General features: G+C 47.0%; 1 protein-coding gene across 4 annotated transcripts; it reads right to left on the bottom strand.

The window, feature by feature from the left end:
* Positions 1–14,365: 14,365 nt before the first annotated feature.
* On the bottom strand, positions 14,366–23,502 carry LOC311602388 (arylsulfatase L-like). 4 transcript variants are annotated; one of them, XM_084790370.1, is made up of 11 exons: positions 23,379–23,502; positions 21,735–21,765; positions 21,412–21,564; positions 21,052–21,173; positions 20,160–20,282; positions 19,458–19,890; positions 18,034–18,170; positions 17,618–17,752; positions 16,635–16,797; positions 16,165–16,286; positions 14,366–15,602 (listed from the first exon to the last, which is right to left on the bottom strand). In XM_084790370.1, the coding sequence occupies exons 2-11, from the start codon at positions 21,755–21,757 to the stop codon at positions 15,256–15,258; spliced, it is 1,758 nt and encodes a 585-aa protein (XP_084646496.1). In that variant the 5' UTR covers positions 21,758–21,765; positions 23,379–23,502; the 3' UTR covers positions 14,366–15,255. The 4 variants fall into 4 exon arrangements, with proteins under 4 accessions (XP_084646496.1, XP_084646495.1, XP_084646493.1 ...); XM_084790369.1 differs by lacking the exon at positions 23,379–23,502 and adding an exon at positions 23,302–23,321; XM_084790367.1 differs by lacking the exon at positions 23,379–23,502 and adding an exon at positions 22,819–23,051 and having other exon boundaries at positions 21,735–21,767.
* Positions 23,503–25,478: the final 1,976 nt, after the last annotated feature.

Raw genomic sequence — 25,478 nt, 5'->3', positions numbered from 1 at the left:
CCGAGTGCTGGGATTACAAGCATGTGCCAATGTGGTTGGCCTTAATATAATTTATGGCTATGAATGCAGATGGATAGGGCGTAAAAGTAGAATGGAGTTTTTAAAAAACAGGAGAAGCGGTTTAAAGAGAACGAACAGGAGTAATAACAGTGTACCAGGAAAGAGAGACAAAATAATCCATATTTCTCTCAGGTGGGATTTATCTTTCTGTATGCACATGTAGCATGAAAGCAGAACTGATTGAAGGTGGGAAGGAGAACAGCAAAACTGGGACAGTTTAAGAAAGGAGTGACAAATATGAACAAGGCTCATTGATACATGTATAAAAGTCATAATGAAAAAATTTAAAACTGAATAAAAATACAATGAAACCCATATTTTATATTCTGGAAAATGATTATTTCTCAAGGCAGGGCTTCTCTGTGTAACCCTGCCTGTCATGGAACTCACTCTATAGACCAGGCTAGCCTCAAACTCACAGAGATCCACCTGCCCCAACCTCCTCAGTGCTGGGATTAAAACCTTGTACCTTGGCTGGTGCCTTAGTTTGAGCATGACCCCTGGGCCCAAATCTGCCTATCATAATGTTCTACTTACAGGCGGTAAACTTTAAACCCCTACCCAGATCTAGCCAATGGACAGAACATTCTCCACAGTAGAGTAGAGAGTGGGATATGACTTTCTCACATACTCTGGTGCCACACATTTGACCATGTCCCCTGGAGGGGGAGACCTGGTGGCACTCAGAGGAAGGACAGCAGGTTACCAAGAAGAGACTTGATACCCTATGATCATATAGAGGGGGGAGGTAATCCCCCTCAGGAACAGTCATAGGGGAGAGGAATAAGGGGAAAATGGGAGGGAAGAATGGGAGGATACAAGGGATGGGATAACCATTGAGATGTAACAAGAATAAATTAATAAATTAGAAAGAAAACCTTGTACCAACACTGCAAGGCTTGAAGTTTAGTTTTAAAGCTTGATGTAGAGAAAGCTGCAGGAGCGCTAGAGAGATGGCTTGGTGCTTGCTTAAGAGCACTGCCTGCTGTGAAGAGAATGTAACCTTGCCTTAGGCTGGGCCCAAGGAGAAAACAGTCATGGGATGCTTGACCCCACTGAGACTTTGTCTCTACAAACTGATAAAGATCTTAGATAGACTCAGAGAAAGAGGCAGGATCAGCCCAAGACAAAAGACATGGGCCAGGTGATTCTAGGTGGGGTATTGTATTGCTAAAAGCATCATCAATTGGGAGGAGGGAGGGGGAAGGACATTGGGGACAAGAGAGAGACATTGGAGGTTCTGGTCCATGACTCGGGAGTTGGAGGGTTTGGTTGTGGCAGCAAGCCCAGTGTAGACCTCCATGTTTGGTCCAGGGAAGGTGTGGTTTCTTCTGTCAGATAGATGATCTGCAAGACTCCTGAGAATTATGCCAGGGGAACTGCCCCATGGAACTGATAACCCCGAAGGTTTCATTCTTGTTCTCCTTAATCTCCTTTCCCTCCTATTTAGGGTAGTCAGGCTGTAAGGGAGGTACACGCCTTTACTAAATCCCTAATAAAGTAGAATCATTAAGGAATCGGAGACAACAGCCTGCTGATCTAGAAAACCTGGGTTAAATTCCCAGCACCCATTCGGTAGTTCACAACTGTATGTAACTCCAGTTCTAGAGGATGTACCACTCTCTTCTGGCATTCGTAGGTATTAGATGCAAGTGGTACACAGACGTATGCAGGCATATACACCCATACATATAAAATTACAGAGAGAGAGAGAGAGCGAGAGCGAGAGAGAGAGAGAGAGAGAGAGAGAGAGACTGACTGGTACTTCAGGGCCATGGAGCTGGTTCAGATGGGAAAGGATGCTTTCTGCCAAGCCTGGGAATCCAAGTTTGATCTCTGGACCATATACAGTTAGAAAAAGAGAGCCAACTCTATGACATTGTCTTTTGATCTCCATGTGCACATTGTCGCATGCACACGCATACACATGGTAATAACAATAGACAATTTTTAGAAATGTACATTAAATTCATAAGTAAGCTGCTTACTACATGTATGTTGTTCTTGAACAAGAGATGAAGAAGCTGTAATGGAAGGATGTGAAAGCAAAGGTTGAGATTGGTATACAGCTATGAGCAAATGACAGGAAAAGAATGTGGCTAAACAGTAGGAATATGGGTTGGAAGAGGTAAGTAGATAGTCTGTTCTCCTGTTGTATTTGCATTAATTTGCTTCAAGTTCAACTGTTGCTTTCTGGGTATGATGAAGTGTTAGCATATTTAAAATAGTAACATATTAATCAAAGCAATGTATCATTTTGTAGCCATCATTGTCTTCATTGTTAACTATGTATAGGCTATTTATAAAGTCTTAGAAACAGCTCCGACAACTTTTAGAATACTGTGAAACAAGACTCTGAGTATTTTGCCAGCATTCCCTACTCTAGCGTGGTTTGGTTTCTTGGAGTATGTAAATCAGTTGATAACTTACTGTCCAGGCTACTCACTGTACTCTATCCAGATGGGGTCCGATTTATGAGGTTCAACTGATGCTTATTCTGGTGTCCAAACACATTCTCTATCAGGCCTGTTCTAATGGAACCTACTCTTCTATATCTCAGCGTCACATCTTACTGGCTCAGATTGTCCACTTTGATACAGTATGGTGGTTCTACTCTGCAGTTTAAGTCCACTTTTATGTTACCACAGTATTTACTCTTGTAGTAAATTTCTGTGGATAGAAAAATACCATATTTTTAGGTGGGCAGTAGTGGCATATGGAATGTCATTAATCCCAGGCACAGGAGATAGGCAGATCTCTGTGAATTCAAGGCCAGCCTGGTCTACAGAGCAAGTTTCCAGGAAGCCAAGGCTACACAGAGGAAACCCAGTCTTGAAAAACAAAACAAAAGGAAAGAAAGGAGAGAAGGAAGGACGAAAGACAGCATAGTTTTAAATGTATTTAGAGGAATATTTCAGAAATAAGATGAAGGATGTTTTTAGTACTAGAAGAAAAAAGCCTCAAATTGTGTTTGTGTTGCCCCCTTCCACCCCTGCCCTAGACAAGATAGACCTGTAGGAGTTGGTGATGTAGAATTCTAGATGTTGTAAGAGGAAGAATTTGGAGAGAGGGAGTCAGTCCATGAAAAAGGATGAGCTTGGATGCTTTCCTTGGTTCTGATGTTCTCTGGTTCTGTCCCTTCGGCCCCTGTGTTCCAGAATATGCATATTTTAAATGCACTTAAAAGAATATTATTCAAATATAAATAAGTAATCTCATAGTATACATACACACATCCACATCTCTTAGTTACTGTTCGGTTACTGTGAAGAGATACCATTGCCAAGGTTACTGTGAAGAGATACCATTGCCAAGGCAACTTATAAAACAAAGCACTTAATTAGGGGTTTGCTTTCAGTTTCAAGGGTTAGTCTGTGACCATCATGGTTAGGTGTAAGTAGGCAGGCCAGCAAGCATGGTTCAGGAGCAGTAGTTGAGAGCTTAAATATGATCCACAAATTGTTAGCATGAGAATGAGCCAGGGCTCTCTGAGCCTCTCCCCACCTGACCTGAAGACCCCTCTCCCTCTACATGAATACCAGGACTCACAGCCTGCAGAGCCACAGTCCTCCATTTCCCCTCCTTTTTGATTTTGTTTTAAGCATTCACAGCTCTCACCCCATCGTTGGCAGCCTTATTTGACAGATGGAAGGAGCTGCTATGAGACCACAGCCCTTTGTGTCCCCCACATAAGCTGGGCTTCCCCATGGTATTCCCAGCCATTGAGGCCTTTCAAGAGGTAGAACAAAAGCTCTCTGAGATGAATATCCTCCAACTCTCAGCCCCCTGGATGGAAAAGGGACTGTGCACCAAAAGGGAAGGTAATCTGTGATCAGGAATAGCTGAGATTCTGCCAAGAGCAGAAATTTACAGGCTCCAGACAAAGGCTGGTCAAGGTCTTTCCAAGGTGCTTAGGCAGCCCTAGGACCTGCTTGGTTCAGCTTTTGTGGCAGAGGAGCTGTATATACTCTTGGAATTGGGGGCGGGGTGGTCGGCTAGAGTGTACATGCAGCCATCTGGATCACACTTAGAAGTGACTTTATATTTAAACATACAAATAGACACATCATACAAGTCACTTTCACAGATCTATGGATTATATTGGAAATACATATATTTTCATACATGTATGTACATATGCATGCTCAGGACAGGGCCATGGTATCACAAACCAGGAGGCAGAGATTTGTAAATGTACATACATGTCACATGCATTGTCCTCCAGACATAGAACCTTGTTGCACTGTGCCATAGCTGTAAACACACACACATACAAAAGGTATCCTGAGGGGAAAGTTGTCTGTGAACACATATTCTTGTGCACTGGCATGCACAGTTCTACACTTACAAACAGATGTGCTGTGGCAATGGGGCATTAACCAGCTCATGTGTCATGAAGTGATTCCATACTTCCTTCCCGGATACAGACTTGCTTCTGGCCTCCTTCCTAGGTCTATGATCAGCCTGTGTTCAAATACAGATTGACATACATGTGTGTATTTGTGCACATCTTATGCTCATGCTAACAGAGGAAAATATTATGGAATGTTATGAAACCAAAATGCTGTTAGTTTCCAGAGTAGACCCTCATGACCAGACATGCAGAAGTCAAAAAAAAAAAAAAAAAAAAAAAGAAAGAAAGAAAGAAAGAAAGAAAAGAAAAGAAAATACCAGTGGATTAGGTTCCATGCCTTTGAGAAAAAGAGATCTCTTTTTTTGGGGGGGAGGGGTTTCCACTGGGCTAACCTTTAATAATAAAAGGCAGGCATGTGGCTATCTGGCTGGTCAGGAACTTTTCCACAGGAGAAGCTCAGAGGGTACTCTACTCTGGCAGCTGACAAAAGGCAAATCCAGGTTTCTAAATGGCACCCAGGAGAAGTAATAAGTGCCCATTTCTATGAGGATTTCAAGAAAAGATCAGCTATAGAAGACACAGGGGGTGGTCATATATTGGTGAATTCAGCTTCTAGTCTGTGTCAGACTTTGTGCACAGGGCTTGGGATACAGTGGTGAATAATGCATACTCTTAATATACTGTTACGGTACAAGGTGCCAGAAAGGATTGCACCAAGAGAAAAGTCATAACGCATCTCTAGCTTCCACATTGGAATATTAGCACAAAGGACTGGAGTGGACCTTTGAATATCCTGTTTCTGGATCACAATTGTGGTGCCTTGGAAGTCCATGTGAGATAAATAGTAGGTTAACTGATTTCCAAGTTTCTCTCTATTCTAAGATGTCTTTCCACTCTTAAGTCTTTGTGTGTATGCAAGGCTTTTTCATAGTGGCACTCTTTCCTAGAGGGGACCCGCACCAGAGCACTTTTGGCCAAAGCCAGAGCTATATATGCACAACCACTTGGATCCCCAGGAACAAAAATGAGGCTGATGATCCTGCTTTGGTAGAGAGCATAAAAGAGAAGTGGGTCAGTCCTCAAATGCAGTCAATTACTTGTTTGTTTACATATTTGTTTGTTTGTTTGTTTTTTGAGATTGAGATTTTTTTTTCTGTGTTGTCTCTGCTGTCCGGGAATTCACTCTGTACACCCGGCTGACCTCAACCTTAGAGATCCCTTGCCTCTGCCTGCTGAGTGCTGTGATTAAAGATATGCACCACCACTTCCTAGTGCTCGCTTATTTTTAATTTTAATTATAATTATAATTTCATATGTTTGTGTGTGGGTATATGTGAGTACAGGTGCCAACAAAGGTCAGTAGAGAACTTCAGATCCTCTTGATCTGGACTCACAGATGTTTGAGAAGTGCTGGGCTGGTCCTCTGTATGAGCAGCCTGTACTCTTTTTGTTGTTGTTGTTGTTGTTGTTGTTTTGTTTTGTTTTTTTCGAGACAGGGTTTCTCTGTGTTATCTTGGCCATCCTGGACTCTCTTTGTAGGCTAGGCTGGCCTTGAACTCACAGAGATCTGCCTGCCTCTGCCTCCCGAGTGCTGGGATTAAAGGCGTGTGCCACCATGCCTGGCGGCAGCCTGTACTCTTACCCACTGAGTCTCCACTCCAACCCCCATTTGCAAGCTTTTTGTTTGGTGGTTTTTTTAAAACAAGGTTTCTTTGTGTACCCTTGGCTGTCCTAGAACTCACTCTGTAGACCAGTCTGGCCTTGAACTTACAAAGAACTGTAATATAGATAATTTAATGCCTTGCAGCCTTGGTTGACCTGGAACTTACTGTGTAGACCAGGCCACTCTCAAAATTGCAAGCCATCCCCCTGCAGCACCCCCCCCCCTCTCTCTCTCTCTGTGTGTGTGTGTGTGTGTGTGTGTGTGTGTGTGTGTGTGTGTGTCCCACCTCTCTTGGTTTTTCAAGATAGGGTTTCTCTGTATAGCCTTTGTAGTCCTGGAACTTGTTTTGTACACCAGGCTGGCATTGAACTCCAAGATCTGCCTGCCTCTGCCTCCCAAGTGCTGGGATTAAAAGCATGTGCCACCACTGCCCAGCCCACCAAAGGCTTCTTGCTTTTATTTTTTGTCACAACGTTCCTTGGTATAGTATAGGGATTGGGGCCTTAGCTTTGGAAATGACTCCAGTTTAAAATGTTTTATGTAACCTAGGTACTGATTTATTTTTTGGACTTTGGTGTATTCAGTAAAATATAGTAACAATCCTACACTGAGGTGATGGCTGTTAGAGTTAAATGTGCTGATATACATAAAGTCCAACAATGTGTCCTATACAGTAAATTCTCAATTAGTGTTAGCCATGGTACTTAATATTAGAGTTCTCAACATTTATTGGGCAAATCAGAGCATTTAAACTTTTAGTCTTTGCATTCAGGATAAAGTTGTGTGAAAATAAGACCTTAGAAGTCTCTCATGGATTACTTGGTCAGAGGCAGGGATGTGGTGGGAGAGCAAATTATAGGCAGAGAATCTGTTTCAGGGATGGGGTATAACTCTGCTGTAGAGCACCTACCTGACATGCATGATGGTCTGTTTTATATTACTAGAATACAACATATAACAATAATGAGGAGAAGCAAGGGGCAGAGAGAGGAAGGGAGAGAGGACAGAGGAAGGAAGAAGAGAGGGAGGGAGGGAAGGAGGGAGGGAGGAAGGAAGGAAGGAAGGAAGGAAGGAAGGAAGGAAGGAAGGAAGGAAGGAAGGAAGACAAGAACAAGCTTTCTGCCTTGGTTTAGGTAGTTACCATGAGAGCCAGCAGGGGGAGCCCAAGGTGCAGAAGCAGACAGGCGCTAAAAAGGGAACTCAGAATTACTGGTGACTCAGCACCTACTGTGTTTCCTCAGAAAGTTGGGATTTAGCCGTTCTTGTGACAAGGTGAGGTGCCCTAGGATAAATGTAGAGGCCAGATTTCCCTAGCCTGAGGGCCATTTCACTGCAGAGGGACCTAGCTTTGGATCCTATAGAGGCAAGTTCAACACTGAAGACAGTCCCCAGGTCACTCTTGGGAGTTAGTGGTGACCTGCTCTTAGCAGAAGGCACAGTCTTTTCCGCAGTGCCCCAGTGCTCTGTAGCCTTGCCAGTGTCATTCCCAATCCCCCCACCCCCCACCCCCAACCCCTCCGCCCCAGTTTTGCTTGTCCACTACCTTGCACTGCGAGGTGGACAGTGGAACGAAGAGCTAATCCAGGAGCGTGGTATGTATTCCTCCTGGAATGAGTGCAGCAATGCGTTTGTGTAATAATTGCTTTCATAGATATTTTTTAATCCCACAGTTCCTGGCAGTCCATCATTTCAGCCAATTAAAAATCAGTTGCCTCTCAGCTTCTAAAGTTGCCAGAATTAGAAAAATGTGGAAAGGTAGAAGATGGTAGACTTTTTTCCCCCTGGCTCCAGAGCAGACAGTTATGTCCCAGAGACATGGTATGGTCTGTTGTCTGGATCAGGGAGGGAGAAAATCTAAAAGGGTCTCTTGCTTCGTTCCCCACGTGGAGGTTCCATACAATAGACTGGCTTCTGCTCTAGCACGGTGTGGGGAAACATTCCTAGGCCTCTTCACTTTCTATCCTGTTTTCCCAATGTCACCTCGCAGGAGACAGAGCCTGGCTCCTGCCCTTTCAGATGTCCAGGCATAGGTGAGGTAGAGTCCCCAAGCTCCATATTTCCACCTTAGCTGGAAATTTCACCTCTTCAACCCACTGAGCCAAAAAATACCAGACAGAAGATGTAGGGTCCTTGTGGGGAACTGTCAGGGCCCCAAGGAGGAAACATTGCTGGAACTGTCTTATTTATTTAATCCTCCTTCATCAGTGAAGCCTCAGTCTCCTGGTGGGCGAAGGAGCCAAGGTTTTGATGAAGGGCACATGGCCATTCTCGTTCTTATGGCCACCCAGGAGGCATGGTGATACAGTGCCTGTAAATCTCAGCACTTGAAAAAGCTGAGGCAGGAGTTTGAGGCCATCCTGGCCTATGGAGGGAGACCCTGTCTCAAAATGGCAACAACAAAAATTTCTAGCGGTGACAAGGGGCATCTCTTGTGACTGGCTGAAGACTGAGGTCCCTTACCAGGGGTATTAGTTTGAGGAAGTGGAGCAAAGTAGGGCACTTGACTTCCAAGCCTCACTTTTCCCCAACTGTAAGATGGGATTGCCTGTTTTACAGATAGGAAATGGTTGTTTGGGGCTCAGCAGAAGTCAGAAGGGTACAGAAAGATTCTGGGAAACTGCTTGGCTGGGGATTGGAGAAAGCCTTCTTCTAGATATCTTTTGGGGTAGACTGTTCCCAAGACAGTCACTTGTCTAGACCTCTGACCAGTAGTTCATTTCTGGTTTCCTCTCAGGAGGGACTTGGTTGTCCCCTATTTCAAAAGTATAGAAACTTAGATTAAGAGCATCAAAGTGAAAATTGACTTCACTAAGTGATGGACACAAGAGAGTTTCATTGGAGGTCTGAAAGCATCGCAGTAACACCAAGAAACCTTGTCCTGGGCATGGTCACATTTGTGTATTTGCCCACCACCTTTCCTTAAGGATAGAACAATTCCAAAGTCTGAGAGTGGGATGGAGAGGGTGTGCTGGCCAAGGAGTCAGTGTGATGGTCAGGCAGGGTGTCATATGTGAACCTGGACATAGGCAGAGAACTCTTAGTTTGTGGCAAGCTTAGCACTGTGGCACAAGTACTGATCCAAGGTTGGCTCCCATAGGTGACTTGAGAATAGCTAAAGCAGAGGTCTCACTCTCGCTTCTCTTCCCTCTCCACAGCGAAGCTGAGAGAGAGAGAGAGAGAGCATGTCTTTGGAGACTGGAAACCTAGAGGACATTTCTGAGCAAGAAATCCAGAACTCTTCAGGTCTTAAATCTCTGCTCCCATCACTTCGGTAGAGACGGCTCCTGAGAAGATACTGAGTGGGCACCTCAGTTCTGGAGCTCAGTGGCACCAAACTTGGAAAGGAATCATGTTGATCACCAGAGAAGGAATCTCATCAGAACTAGACTGTGTTAAGGGGAGGCCAGCAGCAAAGAGGCTTCCGACTAGCATTCCACGGGGCATGACTACCCTGGACTGAGGATGTGGTCACTGGTGTGTGCAGTGAGAAGACTACCCAGTTCTCGGAGAAGCGTCTTGATTCTTCGGGCACTTGGTCAGCAGAGAAATGCCACAGGGGCACAGGGCAGAAAGCCTGGTGGTTAGACCACACCCAGCTTTTTCTCCCACCCACTCCTTCCCACAACCCACTTCAGACTTGTCTCCATTTTTAATTCTCCAGCCTTGGGAATGAAAGACTTAATTCTGAGGCTTTGCCCTTACACCCTCCCTGGCCTCCACTGCATCCAAAATACTGTGATATGGGGCTGGTGTTCACTCACAAAGGCTATCGGAGCCTGTGTGCTCTAGGTTTCTTCATTTTAGAAGGTAGCGAACTGTTTTCAAAGGGAGGATATTTCCAGAAGGAGGATGCCAAGGCTCATTCCCCAAGGGGCATGGGAAGCCTGGTTAGTCAGGCTCAGGTCAGAGAGCTATGCTCTCCTAGCTGGCTGACAGCTGGTCTTTTAGTGGTGCTCAAAGTGAGGACAGCACTGCCCTGCTGCGTACAGACTGTCTATAGCTCAGCCACTGCCCTCTTTCCTGCTGAAAGACACAGGGTGAGTTATTCACTGTTGTCTGGTAACAAATCCTTGTAGCCACCTCATGGATCTCATTGATGTCAGTTACACTTCCCACTCTTTCTCCACTCAGCCACCAGGGTGGGTCTTTCCTCCCTTGCACTGTCGTTATTTGTTTTAATAGTTCTTTTTATTATTTTTGTTTGTTTGTTTTTTTCATGACAGAGTTTCTCCATGTAGCATGTAGCCTTGGCTATCTTGGAACTCTGTAGACCAGGCTGGACACAAAGTCAGAAATCCTCCTGCCTCTTCCTCTCAAGTGCTGGAATAAAAGGCATGTGCCATCATTCCTGGCTTATTTTTGTCACAGACATAAGGACAAATTGTAGAGGCTTTGCTTGACAAAGTTCCAGAGACTTCCTACTGCCCAGCATGATCTCTAGACATCCAGCACAGCTGTTGAGGCTTTGTATGACAAATTTCCAAAGATCACCACTGCCCTTAAACATTATGAATGCTCCAGGTGTAATGTGGTCTAAAATCTGCCTTTTCTCTCTCTAAAACTTTCTCTCTGTATTTTTAAGCCCTAAGAAAATACATATAGGGAAAACTTTTTCCCACAGAGAAGGTTAAGAGAGGACATCTGGCCAATGGCTTGAGACAATGTTAGAGATTTTTGCTCTGACTCTGCGCACCAAAGCAGAAACTGCATGTAAGAAAGTTAAGACCTCGACATAACAGTACCTGAGTAGATACTGTTACCTGTAGCAAACATTTCCTTAGAATCTGCTTTGAGAGCACTAGAAGGTGGGCTTGGAACTTCATGATTTACAGATATTTTACAATAAAGGACCCCTTGGCAGTTTGCCCAGGTTTTGATAGTACATCTGTTGGCGTAAAGTTTTTTCTTTATTAGAGAACATTTAGCTCAAGCTATGTTGCTATGACAATCTTGTAAACACAATGGCTTTAGCCCAGGAAACTTGCCTCAGTATTGTTAAAGAAACAAGAATCAGTCTATGCTATCCATTTCTTGGAAATTGACTGATCTTTGCTGTATGCTTTATTGTAAGTTATACAGAACTTTTGTATTTCCTTGTTAGACTGTGCTCTTTGTTGATTTTTGCAACAGCCCAGGCCTTAACATCAACAATTAATAAATGGGACCTCATGAGGCTGAGAAGCTTCTGTAAGGCAGGTGACACTGTCAAGAGAACAAAGCGACAGCCTACAAACTGGGAAAAGATCTTCACCAACTCTACATCTGACAAAGGTCTAATATCCAAAATATATAAAGAACTCAATAAATTAAACACCACCAAACCAAATAACCCAATTGAGAAATGGGGCGCAGAACTAAACAGAGAATTCTCAACAGAGGAATATCAAATGGCTGAGAAACACTTAAAGAAATGCTTGACCTCCTTAGTCATCAGAGAAATGCAAATCAAAACGACACTGAGATTCCATCTTACACCCATCAGAATGGCTAAGATCAAAAACTCAACTGATACCACATGCTGGCGAGGGTGTGGAGAAAGAGGAACACTCCTTCATTGCTGGTGGGAATGCAAACTAGTACAACCACTTTGGAAAGCTATCTGGCGCTTTCTCAGAAAAATGGGAATAGGGCTTCCTCAAGACCCAGCTATTCCACTCCTTGGAATATACCCAGAAGATGCACTACCACACAACAGGGACATATGCTCAACCATGTTCATAGCTGCCTTATTCATAATAACGAGAACTTGGAAACAGCCTAAGTGTCCCTCAGTAGAAGAATGGATAAAGAAACTGTGGTACATTTACACTATGGAATACTACTCAGCTATTAAAAACAAGGAATTTCCAAAATTTGTGGACAAATGGATTGAACTAGAAATTGTCATAATGAGTGAGTTCACACAGAAGCAAAAAGAGCTAAATGGTATATACTCACTTATATCGAGACACTAGTCCAAGGTGTACGTCCCCATGAAAAACTGTACCTACCAGGAAAGTGGGTAAGAGGGGAGGACATCCTATTGAGACTTTAGGTGTGAGAAGCCTGGGAGAATGAGGAAATAGAAGGATCCAGAGGGCCCTGGAAAACTACAGGCAAGTCTGGGCCCTGGGGTCCTCTGCAAACTATGGCAACAGCCAAGGAAAATATAGGCAGTAAACCTCGAACCCCTACCCAGACTAGCCGATGGACAGGACATTCTCCACTGTTGAGTGGAGAAGGAGATCTGACTTTCACACAAACTCTGGTGCCTTATATTTGAACATGTCCCTTGGATGTAGATGCCTGGTGGCACTCAGAGGAAGGATAATAGGTCACCAAGGAGAGACTTGATACCCTATGAGCATATACAGGGGGAGGAGGTCCCCCTCAGACACAGACATAGGGTAGGGGAGTATGGGGGGAAGTGGGAGGAAGGGAGGAATGGGAGGATACAAGGGATGGGCTAACAACTGAGATGTATATGAATAAATTAATAAAAAAATACATAAAAAAGAAAAAAAGAAAGTCTTATTGACTGTAAAAGATGAGAAAAATTATGATGTAATCTGTAATGAAAAAATTGAACTTTATTTTAATAAAATACTGTGGTTGGACCAAGTAGAACGGAAAGCAAGTAACAGACATGAGAGAAAAAACTAGCGTGAGATGAGGAACAGCAAGAGGGACAGAAAGATGAGGAACAGCAAACAAGAGAGATAAAAACATGGGTAAAAACAAACAGGAAGAGAGATAGAAAGATGGGTAACAATGAGCAAGGAGTCAGACAACAGGCAAGACAGCGCCAGATAAAGAGCCAGAAAATAAAGTTTTCCTGGGCTTTAAGACCTTCAGCTTGTACCACATATGCCTGATTCTCCGAGTATGATTTTCCTCCATTCCTCAACCTCTCTTCAACAATTAGTTGCTCTAGCTAGTTGTTCAACCAGTGGTTGGTTTCCCATAACCAGCTGTTCACTGCCTGCTCAATTCTCCCTACAGCAGGCCCACCTCTCTTCTCTCCTCTTTGCTGCTTCTGGAGCTGGTCTGGAGGAGTGATATATATATATATAATTAATTTTTTTTCAGTGTGTGGGATATTTTTCCTGCTTGTATGTCTGATGCACAAGGAGGCCAGACGAGGAGGCTGAATCATCTGGAAGTGAAATGACATGATTGTGTGCCACCATGCGAGTTATCAGAATCAAACCTGTTTCTGTTGAAGTTCAGCCAGTGCTCTTAACCACTGAACCATCTCTCCAGTCCCCTCTCCTTTTAAAAAATATGTCTCATGTAGCACAGGCTGAGGCTGGCCTTGGGATTCTGATACTGCTTCTACCTTCCACTAGCTGGGAGCACATGAGTTCCATATCTTGCACAATGCATGTGTGCTCATGCTTCCTCCTGTGCATGCACTGTATAGGCATATACTATACTGCTGAGCTATACCAACAGCACTAGAAAGGTGCTTTTCCCTCTCAGATCTTCCTCTTCCTATTTCTTTTTTCCTCTTCTACTTTTTAAGACAAAGTCTCGGTTTGGAGTCCATTCTGTCCTAGAACTTGCTAGGTAATCTGAGATTGTCTAGAATCTATCTGTAATCCACTCGCCTGGGCCCCGCCAGTGTTTGGTTTACAGGTATGGGTCACCAACCCAGCTACAGTGGTCTGTTCAAGAGGCGAAACTGATCTACTGAAGTCCATTTATAATCTTCATATCATTCACAATAAAACAAAGCTCCTGCCACAGTCAAGAGGCCCCTTCTTTCTGTCAATAATCTAGTGCCCACCTGTCAGGATGGAGCCACTTCTGAGCCTTGGCTTAATTCAGATATAATTTAAAGCTAAAGTCATTAAGATTCGACAAGGAATCTGGGTGGTGATGAACGAATTTAATCATGTCACTCAGGAGGTAGAGGTCAGCCGGGCATGGTGGCGCACGCCTTTAATCCCAGCACTCGGGAGGCAGAGGCAGGTGGATCGCTGTGAGTTCGAGGCCAGCCTGGTCTACAAAGCGAGTCCAGGACAGCCAAGGATACACAGAGAAACCCTGTCTCAAAAAACAAAACAAAACAAAAAAACAAAACAAAACAAAAGAGGTAGAGGTAAGCAGATCTCGAAGCTCAAGCCAAGTCTAGTCTACAGAGTAAGTTCTAGGACAGGCTGGGCTACAGAGAAATCCTATCTATAAAAACAAAAACAAAGAAACAACACAGAGCAAGCTTTGCCAAGGGATTGGAGGTGAATTGTGAGGAATTGTGGAGTCAGGTTGTCTGTGATAGTACTATTATTTAGACTAGTTTTCAGGATTAAAAAAAAAATTATTTATTTTGTAAAAATTTGGTTTTTCCACACAAGTTCAATGTATCCAAAAGCCTGTGAGTCAGCAGAACAGTCAGGACAGTTTCCTCTTCCAGTGGGAAGAGAGATGGACTAATGATCCTTTCCATCAATGGTGACCCATCTTCTGGCTGCAGGGTATCATGGAAGTGTTGGAAGTGGAGGGATCTGGACCGGTACCCATGGTAACTGCAAGTCCCTCACACAAGTAAACAGGGAAGGCCCTGCAGCAGCCTAGGTACATTTCTATAGAGATGGACAGATGTAACATCCAGTTCCAACCTATTCTTGACAAAGGAATCCCACCCAATCACACCCACACCACGAGGCTACACAACACCCAGTGTATTTACGCATAGATATATAGATATATGAGTGAGGCACATAGGAAGTGACCAGCTCCAGAAGTGATCATCCCAGGAAGTCTCACCTTAGCCCATGGCAAGCACCAAAAGTCCTACACCCTCATCCCTCCAGGTTGCACCCACACCACTGAAAGGCCAGGCCATACCCATAGTGTATTCCCACAGGGATAGATACACGAGTGTGTCCCCCCTGCAAAGTCCTACCCCTGGAAGTCACCTCTCAATGTTTACCTGCACTACAGGAAGCCCCCCCCCCCAGCAGGGCTGTAGCCATGTCTGCCACACCTTGTAGGTCTTCCCTAGCTGCTGGAGGGCATCTGGCAGAGTGCCATCAGGTGTCAGGTGTGCTTCTGTCATGGCGTCACAGGAAGTGATTATCATTGGAGTCAACCCTCTATGTCATGCCTGAACCATTGTAAGGCCCCACAGCTCCCACAGTGTATTCCCATAGCCAGATGTAAGAGTGACCAACACCAGAAGTGGCCTGCCAGGAAGTCACCCCTCCAGGTCACACCCATACCACGGGAAAGTCCCACAGTAGGGCTGCAGCCAAGGCCGCCACACATTGTAGATAGTCCCAAGTTGTTGCTGGATCTGGAGTAGCCCCGCCCAGTGGCGGGCATGTTCCTGCCGCAGCCTTGTCACCACTTCATGGAAGGCAGGCTCCACCTCTGGTGTCAGCACTTGGGTCTCTCCTGGGTCTGTGTGCAGCTCAAACAGCAGGGGCGGGTCATGTTCTGTCACCTCCCACACGCAGGAGCACACTCCACGGCCTGGACATGCACCAGACCCCACTGGATCAAAGTTTGGGGTTATGAAGTGGGCCTTCCAGATCTTGCCTCCTGAAAGTGAGACAATTGTGGGTGGATGACACCTGTCAGTCATAGAGATGACTGACATACACAGACATGAAGCTGTATGCCCACAAATATAAAAGTCATAGATGATTAACACCTGTCAATCATATTCATGATTGACTTTCAGAGACTTGTACTATGCTCTGCCCCAAAAAGTAATATATGCGCGGCACCTGCCAACCACAGTGATAATTGAAAGAGAAATGTTGCTTTATGCCCCAAAATATAAAATAGATGATTGACACTTGTCAATCACAGCAATGATTGACCTACAGAGACAAGTGTCTGTATAGCCAGAAATATAAGTCATTGATGATTGAAACCCATCAATCACCATGATGAATGCCAGAGACATGCTGCACTATGCCCTCCTAAAAGTCATAGATGATTGCATCCATCAATCAATGATGGCTGACATGCAGAGACGTGTCAGATATGCCCTCCCAATATGTAATACGTGACTGACACCTGTTAATTACAGTGACTGAAAACATGCAGAGACTCCCCACACCCCACACCCCACACCCGTGACCCCGGCGGTACTCACGGTCACGCTGCACCCAGCGGGCGGCATGCAGGAAGACCTCACAATAGTGGAACAGGAACTCATGGGCCGAATACTCGGTCTCCCCGAGCAGCAGGGGCAGCAGATCCCGCCCATCAATCACTCTGGGTGGGGGGTGTTGGGGGAGAAGCAACTCATGTCAGATGTCAATCATACGCCCCCTGCCCCCAACATGGTGGCCTTGAAACCCCACCTGTGAGGCCTCTGATGCACTCACTGCCCACATGTCGCTCAAGCTGTTGCCCCACACACATGTCACAGCCTCACGTCTCACACGAGCACTCTGCTGCATTGCCCCCATGTGACACCCCTGTCACTCAAACCCTCTGGGATATGACATCCTGTAATGCTCCCTGTACATCATGTGATATCAGCTGTCAGTCAAACCGGAAGCTCTCTCCCACCCACAGGTGTACCACATGACTGTAGTATACCTATGGCATTACACTCACCTGTCCTGTGGCTCCGTCCCACCCCCTAGGCGGACCAGGGTGGGGAATATATCCATCAGGCTGGTGGGCTCCTCCACGATCTGTCCTGCAGACAGGACCCCTGGCCACCGGAAGATACCTGGCACACGGATGCCGCCTTCCCAGCCGCCCATGCCTTTGCCGCCTGTGTGTGCAGGAAGGGGTGGGGGTGACCAGAAGTCAGGCCAGAAGGGGTGGGGCTGGGGGAGGGCAAAGTGAGTGATCTTGGGAGGTGGATGCAGACAGGGACAAAGTTCACCCATGAAACATGAAGTCAGGCCAGAAGCAGAGGAGACAGCGGGTGGGGACAACAAGAGGCGTGGGAACCACAGGGACTCAGGAAGAGGTCGCGGATCAACCACAAAACTGGAAGTGGGGGTAAGAGAGTGAAAGATCATGGGAATGAGGGCTGGGACTACATTGAGAAGTCACCTGTTACCCCAGGAAAAGGAAGTGGTGGAAAGAGAGTGAGGGATCATGGGAAGGAGGGAGGAGGATTCAGGATGAGTGGGGAGAAGACAGCAAAACCTCATGGGAACGAGGGATAGGGCTACAGGAATAGGTCACCCAAGGGACTTGAAGTGGGAGAAAAGAGCTAAGGATCATGTTATGGGGACACAGAATGAGGTCACCCTAGAGACAGGAATTGGAAAGAGGAGCGCAAAGGATCATGGGAGGGAAGGACGAAAGACACAGGATGACTTCACTTGTCACCCCATGGACAAGAAATGAAGAGAGGAACTTGAAGGATCATGGGAGGGATGGGTGTGGTCACTAATCACCCCAGGGACAGGAAATGCAAGGAGAGTGATGGATCATGGGATGGGCACACAGGATGAGGTCACCCCAGGGATGGGAAGTGGGGGGAAGAGAACAAAGGCTCATAGGAAGGACGGATGAGATCACCTGTCACCCCAAGGACTGTAAGTGGGAGGTTGAGCACAAAGCATCATGGGAGTTCTCACCACGGAAGATCCCGTTCCAGCCCCCATGCTGCCTGTGGCCTGAGCGGGCCTCCAGTGAGCCACCATGATCTGATGTAAAGTACACGAGTGTGCTGTCTGTCAGACCCTCTCGCTCCAGGGCAGCCAGAATGCGGCCTGCAGATGGACAGACACATGACTCATGATCCCATCAGCCTCCCAGACATGAGTGGTCACAAGATACAGAAGTGCCATCAAGTCATGTGACATGAGGGGGACCCAGCTGCCCCATCAGCCACTGTGGCAAATGCTAGATCAGGTACATGGGTGGTCTGACAGGAGGGGCCCTGGTAATCCTGTCAGCCATGGAGGCTGGTATGGCCTTTGGAACACTCGTAGTCACATGATACAGAGGTCGGTTCAGCCCCTGTAGCCGTGGTGCCTGACCTGCCACTCACCAACCATCCAGTCCATCTCTTCCACATTATCCCCATACAGCCCCTGCTGGCTATGCCCCTGGAAGTCAGACGATGTCACCAGCGGGGTATGCACATGCAGGAAGGACACAAACAGCAGGAACGGCCCGTGCCGGTGCCTGGGGGTGGGGTATGATGACACAGGCCAATTAATCACCTTTCACTCACCCATCAGTCATGGGTCTGTGTGCCAGCTGTGTTATCCACCAATGTCTGTCATCATCAATCGCTAAGTCTGTCATCTGCCTGCCTGGGGCCTATCCCTGTGTTATTCACCCATCAAATCAATCAGTTGACCAGTCATCTATCAGCCAATTGATCACTTGTCAACCAATCATCAGTTAACTGATCAAGCAATCATCAATGATCAATTGATCTTCAACCAGTGACCAGTCAATCATCAATCCAATGTCAATCAATCATTAATCAATCAACCAAGCACCAACCAATCATCAATTAACCATCAACCAATCATCAATAAATTGAGCAATGTGTAGAGAAATCATCAATCATCAACTGATTAATCAACCAATCATTTGACCAACCAATCATGAACCAATCATCAATCTATCAACCAATCATCGACCAATCTATCAACTATCCATCAATCAACAACCATCAATTGTTTAACCAAGTGAACACTAATCGACCAATAAAAAATCAATCTATCAGTCAAACACTGATCAATCAATCAAACAGCAATCAATCATCAATCAATGAATCATCAATCAACAATCAGTTGATTATCAACCAACTGATGATCCATCAATCGAGCAATCAATCACTGCACACATAAAAATGAATCTATCAATCAACCATCAATCATCAATCAACTAATCAGCCACCAATCTATCAATCAATCAATCACTAACCAATCAACTATTAATCATCATTTATCAGTCAATCAAATGATCATTCAGTCAGTCATCCAGGTCTCTCACCCCATTGGTCATGTGTCTACCTTTCTATCAGTAATCTCCCCCCAAACCCGCCATCCCCCTGCCTTAGCTCACCTTCAGGCTCTCTATTTTCCATGCTATGATGTAACTCCCTTTAGCCCCTCCCCTTCCTCTTTTCTTTGCTCTTCCACCCTGTGACCTCCCAAAAAACCCTGGGGCATGCTCACTTTTGCAGGAAGTCCTGGGCCTCCCTAGGTAGGAAGTCTGTGACTGACCTTGCTGAGATGTCACTCTCTTCAACCCAGCCCCCTCTCCTTGTCTCTGATCCACCTCCCTTTGTCTCTGTCTCCTCCTCCCACAATCCCTGGCACATTCACCTGTGCAGGAAATCTATGGCCTCCCTCAGGAGGAGCCCAGTGACTGACATGACTATGAGGTCACTCCCTTGCCCAGCCTCTCCCCTTGGTCCCAATCCCTCTGTTCCCACAATGCCCTGCACATACTCACCTGTGCAGGAAATCCTCGGCCTCCTTCAGCAGAAGCCCAGTGACCTTGTTCAGCTGCAGAGGCTGCTGGGTAACGCTGTGGTTCCGCATAAGGAAGCAGTCTACATGTGCAATGAACCTACCCACATGACGGGCTGCCAGGGTGAACATGGCTGCTGCTGTAGCTATAGCCAGCGCTATACCCACAATGCACCGTGTGCGGGGAAGGAGGCCCACTAGCCTCCCAGCCAACAAGGTGATTGTTGCAAGAGCAGACAGCTGGGACCAGGAGACCAGGCGCCTCTCCAGTGCTGCACGCTTCTCAGAAGGCCATGCCCCCGCGCAGTCTCCCATCATGCCGAGTGGCAGACCCAGGAAATGGTGGAACCCATGGTTCAATGGGTGGTGGCAGTGGTCAGTGGATGAGTGACAGTTGAGGCCCAGGTGCCATTTCCCTGAGGGCAGGGGAAGGCAAGAGGTATTGTGGGAAATTGCAGGTTTTGGGGGTAGTTTGTGACATAAACCACAATGTGTCAGATGAGGTCACCGCTCACTCTATATCAGAGGATGTCACCACCCAGTGTCAGATGACATCACCATTTATGTCACACACATGGCCCCCACCGTGGCCAATGACATCACCGACTGCCTATGTAACACAATGTCCCTGTCCCAGTTGTGACTGATGACATCACCACCCACATCCCAGGATGGGGTCATGTACCAATGAGTCCAGTGATGTAGCCACGCTCCTGTAGTATCCGGGCAAATGTGATCTCCTCAGGAGGTAGCCCACCTGCACCCGCTGCCCACTGCAACACACGGTGCCCATAGCCAGAAGTCATTCCTGCCAAGAGGAAGTCGGGATGAGGGTTTAGTGGGTTGGTGGGGTTGATGGACAGAGCTGACGCTAGTGGAAGTGATATCATCAGGCCCACATGGGGTATGGGCCTACCCTGGTAGGAGAAAGTAATGTCCTCAAGGATGGGAGGGGTCAATGGGCAGGGCTGACCTTAGTGGGAGGAAGTAACGTCATCATAAATAGACAGGATCAGTAGGTGGGAGTTATGCTTAGGAGGAAGTGATGTCATCAGGGACAGATGAAATTATGTTGATGGGGGTGTCTTAGGAATGGAGGGGACATAGTGGGAAGCAGTGACATCATGAGGGGTGCATGCTGTCATAGCTCGGTGGAAGGGAGGAAGGGCTTAAGAGTGTGGTCTAAGTGGGAAGAAGTGACATCATCAAAGTTGGATGGGGTAGTACCTCCGTTGGAGGGACTTAAGGGTAAGGGCCTAGTGGAACAAAATAATGTCATCAATGATGGATGGGGTCATAGCTCAGTGGGTGGGTTAAAGGAGTGGACTGTATTGAGAAGAAATGGCATCACCAGTGATTGATAGGCTCATAACTCAGTGGGAGAGATTCCGAGGTGGGCCCTACTGGGAAGAAATGATGGGCATCAGTGATGGAGGGGGGCCATAGCTCAGTGGGAGGGACTAGGGAGTGGGACCCACTGGGCAAAAGTGACATCATCAGTGATGGACAGGCCCTAGCTCAGTGTAGGCTGGCCCACTGGCCAGAAGTGATGTCACGGGCAGGGCAGGAAGTCTCACCTGTGCGGATGGGGTAACGCCCGGTGAGGAAGGAGGCCCGGCTGGGTGTGCACACTGATGCAGCCGCTAGGTGCTGGGTGAGCCTAACGCCATCGTGTGCCAATCGATCGATGTTTGGGGTCCTGGGGGGAGGGGTGCAGAGCATCATGGGAAATAGTAGCTGACCCTTGGTGGCCCTCACGGTGGTGCCCAGCATTAAGCATCATGGGAGATCACAGTTGACCTGTGGATATGCCTCAACGTGGTGCCCAGCACTAGGCATCATGGGAAATAACAGCTGTGACTATTATGGATGTCATGGAGTACTCTGGATACCAGCTGTGACTATCATGGGTACCCTAGGTCTGTCCACGTCCTTACCTGATGGTGCTGTTGCCATAGCAGCCGAGGTCACCGATGCCTAAGTCATCAGCCATGAGCAGGAGAAAGTTGGGGCGGGAAGGAGGCTCATCTAGACCTGTAACCAGTGGCGCCACACCCAGGAGCATACACAGTAGGGCAGCAAGGCAGCGCCTGAAACAGTCAGACCCAACCTCAGTGACATCATGGCTGCAATGCATGCTGTGACATGGGGATCTGGAGCCTGTGCCTGTCCCCTCCGTGAACAGTAATAAACTAATTGGCATATTAAGTTAATGTGCACCAATGATGTCATATTTCCCAGCTGCCCCATAGCCTCTTACCAGGAATGACCATGAGGCAGCATGAGGCTTCCTGTGGGGAAATAAAGTGTCATATGTCAATCATCAGGACAGGCCCAAAGTCCTCCTGTGTCAGTCATCCACCAGGACACACCCACAGCCTGCCTTGTCAGTGCTCCTCCCCTGTAACTTAGTGGTGACTTTAGTTTCCTCATGAATATAAATGAGCTGCATTTGGAGTCTGGACCCACCCCTATACCCCTCCACGGCTGGCTGGTGAGGTCCAGTCAGGTTCTATGGGGAAACTGAGGTCTGAGAATGTCATCCTGGGTCATCTGGGGATGAGCTGAGTGGCGGGGGCAGCTCAATGTACCATGGGATAATGACAGAAAATGACAGCATAGGATATCACAGGGGCTTGGCCGCTTTAGCGTCCCTGCATGTTGGGTGCCCCCTTAGACTCTCCCTGCAGCCCAGGTTTCCCCACTTAGACTTCAGCTGTACTCCAGGTTCCCAAATAGACTCTCCCTGCACCCAAGGTTACTCCTTAGACTCTAGCTGCACCCCAGATTCTCTTTAGACTGTCCTGTACCCCAGGTCCCTCTAGTCTCCCCCTTCCCCGTTTAGACTCCCCCTGCACCCTAAGTCCCCCCTTAGGCTTTCCCTTTACCCTTAGATGCCTGCTTCGGCTCCCCTGCACCCCAGGTTCCCCCTTTGATGTCCCTCTTAGCTGCACCCCAGTTTCTCCACCATAGACTCCTCTTCCTCCCTTAGACTCTCCCTGCAACCCAGTTCCCCCCCTTAGACTCCCACTATACCCCATGTTCCCCCCCTCTTGGACTCCCCCTGCCTTCTGGTTGCCCCTTTTACTCCCCTCCCCCTTAAACTCATGTCCGAGCTCATATTTCCCTTAAGCCCCTCAGACTTCCCCTTCTCCCTTAGGTTCTCTTTGCACCCTGTCTCCCCCTCTCCCACCACTTTCCCAAGGAATTCCCTGCATCCTTTGCATTCTCTCCCCTGCAACCTCCCTGCCCCCATCCCCTTCCCACCTAGGTCATCCTCCTCCCTCCCAGGTTCTCGCTGTCTCCCCTCCCTGCTACTTTCCCTAGCATGGAAAATCTGTCCTTTCACTTTCTCAGCCTCCTTCCTCCCCTCCCCCATGCCCGCGTAGCCTCACGGTCCCCCGAGCTTGTGATCTGGGTTCCAGCGGGTCTGAGTCCTTTCCCCTGCTTCCAGCCTATCTCAGCCAGTTCACAAGTCAGTTCTTTCCTCCCAGAATCAGAGCAGCCAGCAGGAGAAGGGGGAGGAGGGGAAAGAACTCGTCAGTCCTGTCCTGGCCACGTCCTCAAGGCTAGGCCCCTCTGGGGAGGGAGGAGGGGGGAGGAAATGGGAGTGGTGGAACCGGCCCAGACCGGTTTTCTTGCCCAGACTAGCCGCCATCCCAGAAAATTTTACATTTAAATTAAATGTTATTTTGATTTAATTAAATCCCCTTCACCCCTCTCCGGATTCCCTGCCATCTCATTCCATCTCCCCACCCCGTCCTCTCCCTCCCCCCATCCTCCCCCACACACCCCCAAACCCCGCAAAGAAGGTGAAGATTTTAGACCCTCTGAATGCCTTCACATGACGGTTGCTCAGCCTCAAGTGTGCAAGCTGGGGGTAGGGAAGCTCCCAGGACAGTACCTGGGTGTGTAGTAGCCTGAAGGAGGGAGGGGTGTGATGGCCGCAGGACCCCGCCCAGAATGCACCAGGGCCCCTCCCAGAATGCACATGCTCCACCTAGAATGCACAAGATCCCTCCCAGAGTACAAAGGGCACTGCTCACAAGCCCCTCCCATCATGTACCAGGCCCCTAACATTCACTAAACCCCTTGCAGCATGTGCCAGGCCCAGCCCAGCATGCACTAGGCTCCCTAAGCATCCACTAGACCCACCCCAGAATGTACCAAGCCCCTTCTAGTTATTAAGAGGCCCCTCCCAGCATGCACTAGGTCTCTCCCAGCATCTATTATGCCATTCTCAGCATGCCACTCACAGAATGCACAGGGCTCCTCCTAGAATGCACCATGCTCCTCCCAGAATGCACAGACTCCTCCCAGGATACATCAGGCCCCTCCCAGTATAAACAGGTTCCTCCCAGCATGCATTAGGCTCCTCTCAGTATGAGCAGGCATCCCCCAGAATGTACTAGGCTACTCATGCCCCTCCCTGAATGCACTAGGCCCCATGCAGCATGCAGCATGCCCCTCCCAACATGCACAAGTGCTGATGGATGATTGACAGATACAGTGGGAATCTGTACATGTCTGTGGGAGTGGCCTGATGGATGATTGAGAAGGAGGCCTTGACCACTATGTGTGTTACCCTTCCCTGTGGTGACCCCATGTGTACCCAGCAGCAGCCATGACAACTGGGTCAGGGCCACAGGAAACAATGAGGACAACTGTCTAGGTACCAAGATATGGCTAGTCATCTCTGTCGTTTTGATTGGTACATAAAATTGTCTAGGTGACAGTTTATCCTTCTCAGGTCTCTGATTACATTGATGGCTAAGCTCATGGTAGCTTGACAGCTAGAGGACAATTAGATCCACTATTAGTACACTAGTCAATGCATTAGCTAGTTAAAACTACTAGGTACTAGGTCTCTTTTATTTAAAGATGCAATCAAGTTTGCCTTGCTCACAGGCTTCATGTTAAATGGTAAACAGTTTTCAGTGTAACTCAATTGCCTGTGTTTCTTGGTGAAAAACTGGATAGGAAGAAGATATGGTTTATATAAGGTCTGAGGATATGAAAATTTAAGTTATGCGAGTCTAAAGTATTTGAGGGTTTGAGAAAGTGTTTAACGGTTGATCCATGCAAGATAAAAATGTTAGAAGGTCTAAACAACTGCTCCAAGAAGGTGTTTAGGTTGTCTAAAAGAAAGTGTTACAAGTTGATAAATGCAAGTACTTGAGGGTCTGAGAAAATGTTTAATATTTGAGGGTCTAAGAAAGTGTTTAAATGTTGGTAAACGCAGGTTATAAAAGTTAAAGGATCTGAAGAGAAGTTTTAGGATACATAAATGCAAGTTGCAGAGTTAAAATATATGAAAAATATTTTATGGAGTTCTGATAAGCTACTGGAGCACTAGCTACTTATTAATCAGTCCCTGCCTCAAGATTTTAATCTCCCTTTAGTTGTACTCTGAATATAGACTTGAGGGTGCTTCTCATCATGCTAAAAGCATGTCTGTCCAATCTGTATATCAAGTCTTTTAAATTGAAAAAAATGTTCATGCTTTTACTGGAGTATGGGCTTCAAAGGCATAAGTCTAGTCCAGCTGGCTTATAGACACAATTTTAACTTCTGTCCCTAGTCTGTATTTGTCTCAGCAGATTTTTTTCCTGCCTAACAGACTCCATCCAGAGCTGCTCTGCTGAGATCTGAACCTGCTGTAAAGGCGATGTATATCAGTCCTGCTGATATGACCACTCCCTGTCTCTTCAACTGGATCAGCTAAACAGATGCTTTTGATAAGTGGCCCCTTAGCCTTTAACTAGCTTGTCAGCCTTTCTAGGCTGATAACAGCGCCTCTAATGTCAGCAGAACTTACGCTATGGGGGAATCTTCATGATTGATGGATGGTTGATAATTAGTGTGGTCATGTCCTGATGGGTGATTGACACCTCACTATGGGTATATCCTAATGGATGACTGGACATGTTCTGATGGGTGATTGATATCCACTAAGAACATGTCTTTATGGGTGACTGACACCTCCTGTGAGCATGTCCTGAGG

This window comes from Acomys minous (assembly GCF_964271855.1).
Source record: "Acomys minous genome assembly, chromosome: 7".
NCBI lineage: Eukaryota > Metazoa > Chordata > Mammalia > Rodentia > Muridae > Acomys > Acomys minous.
This window is presented reverse-complemented; position numbering and strand designations above follow the sequence as displayed.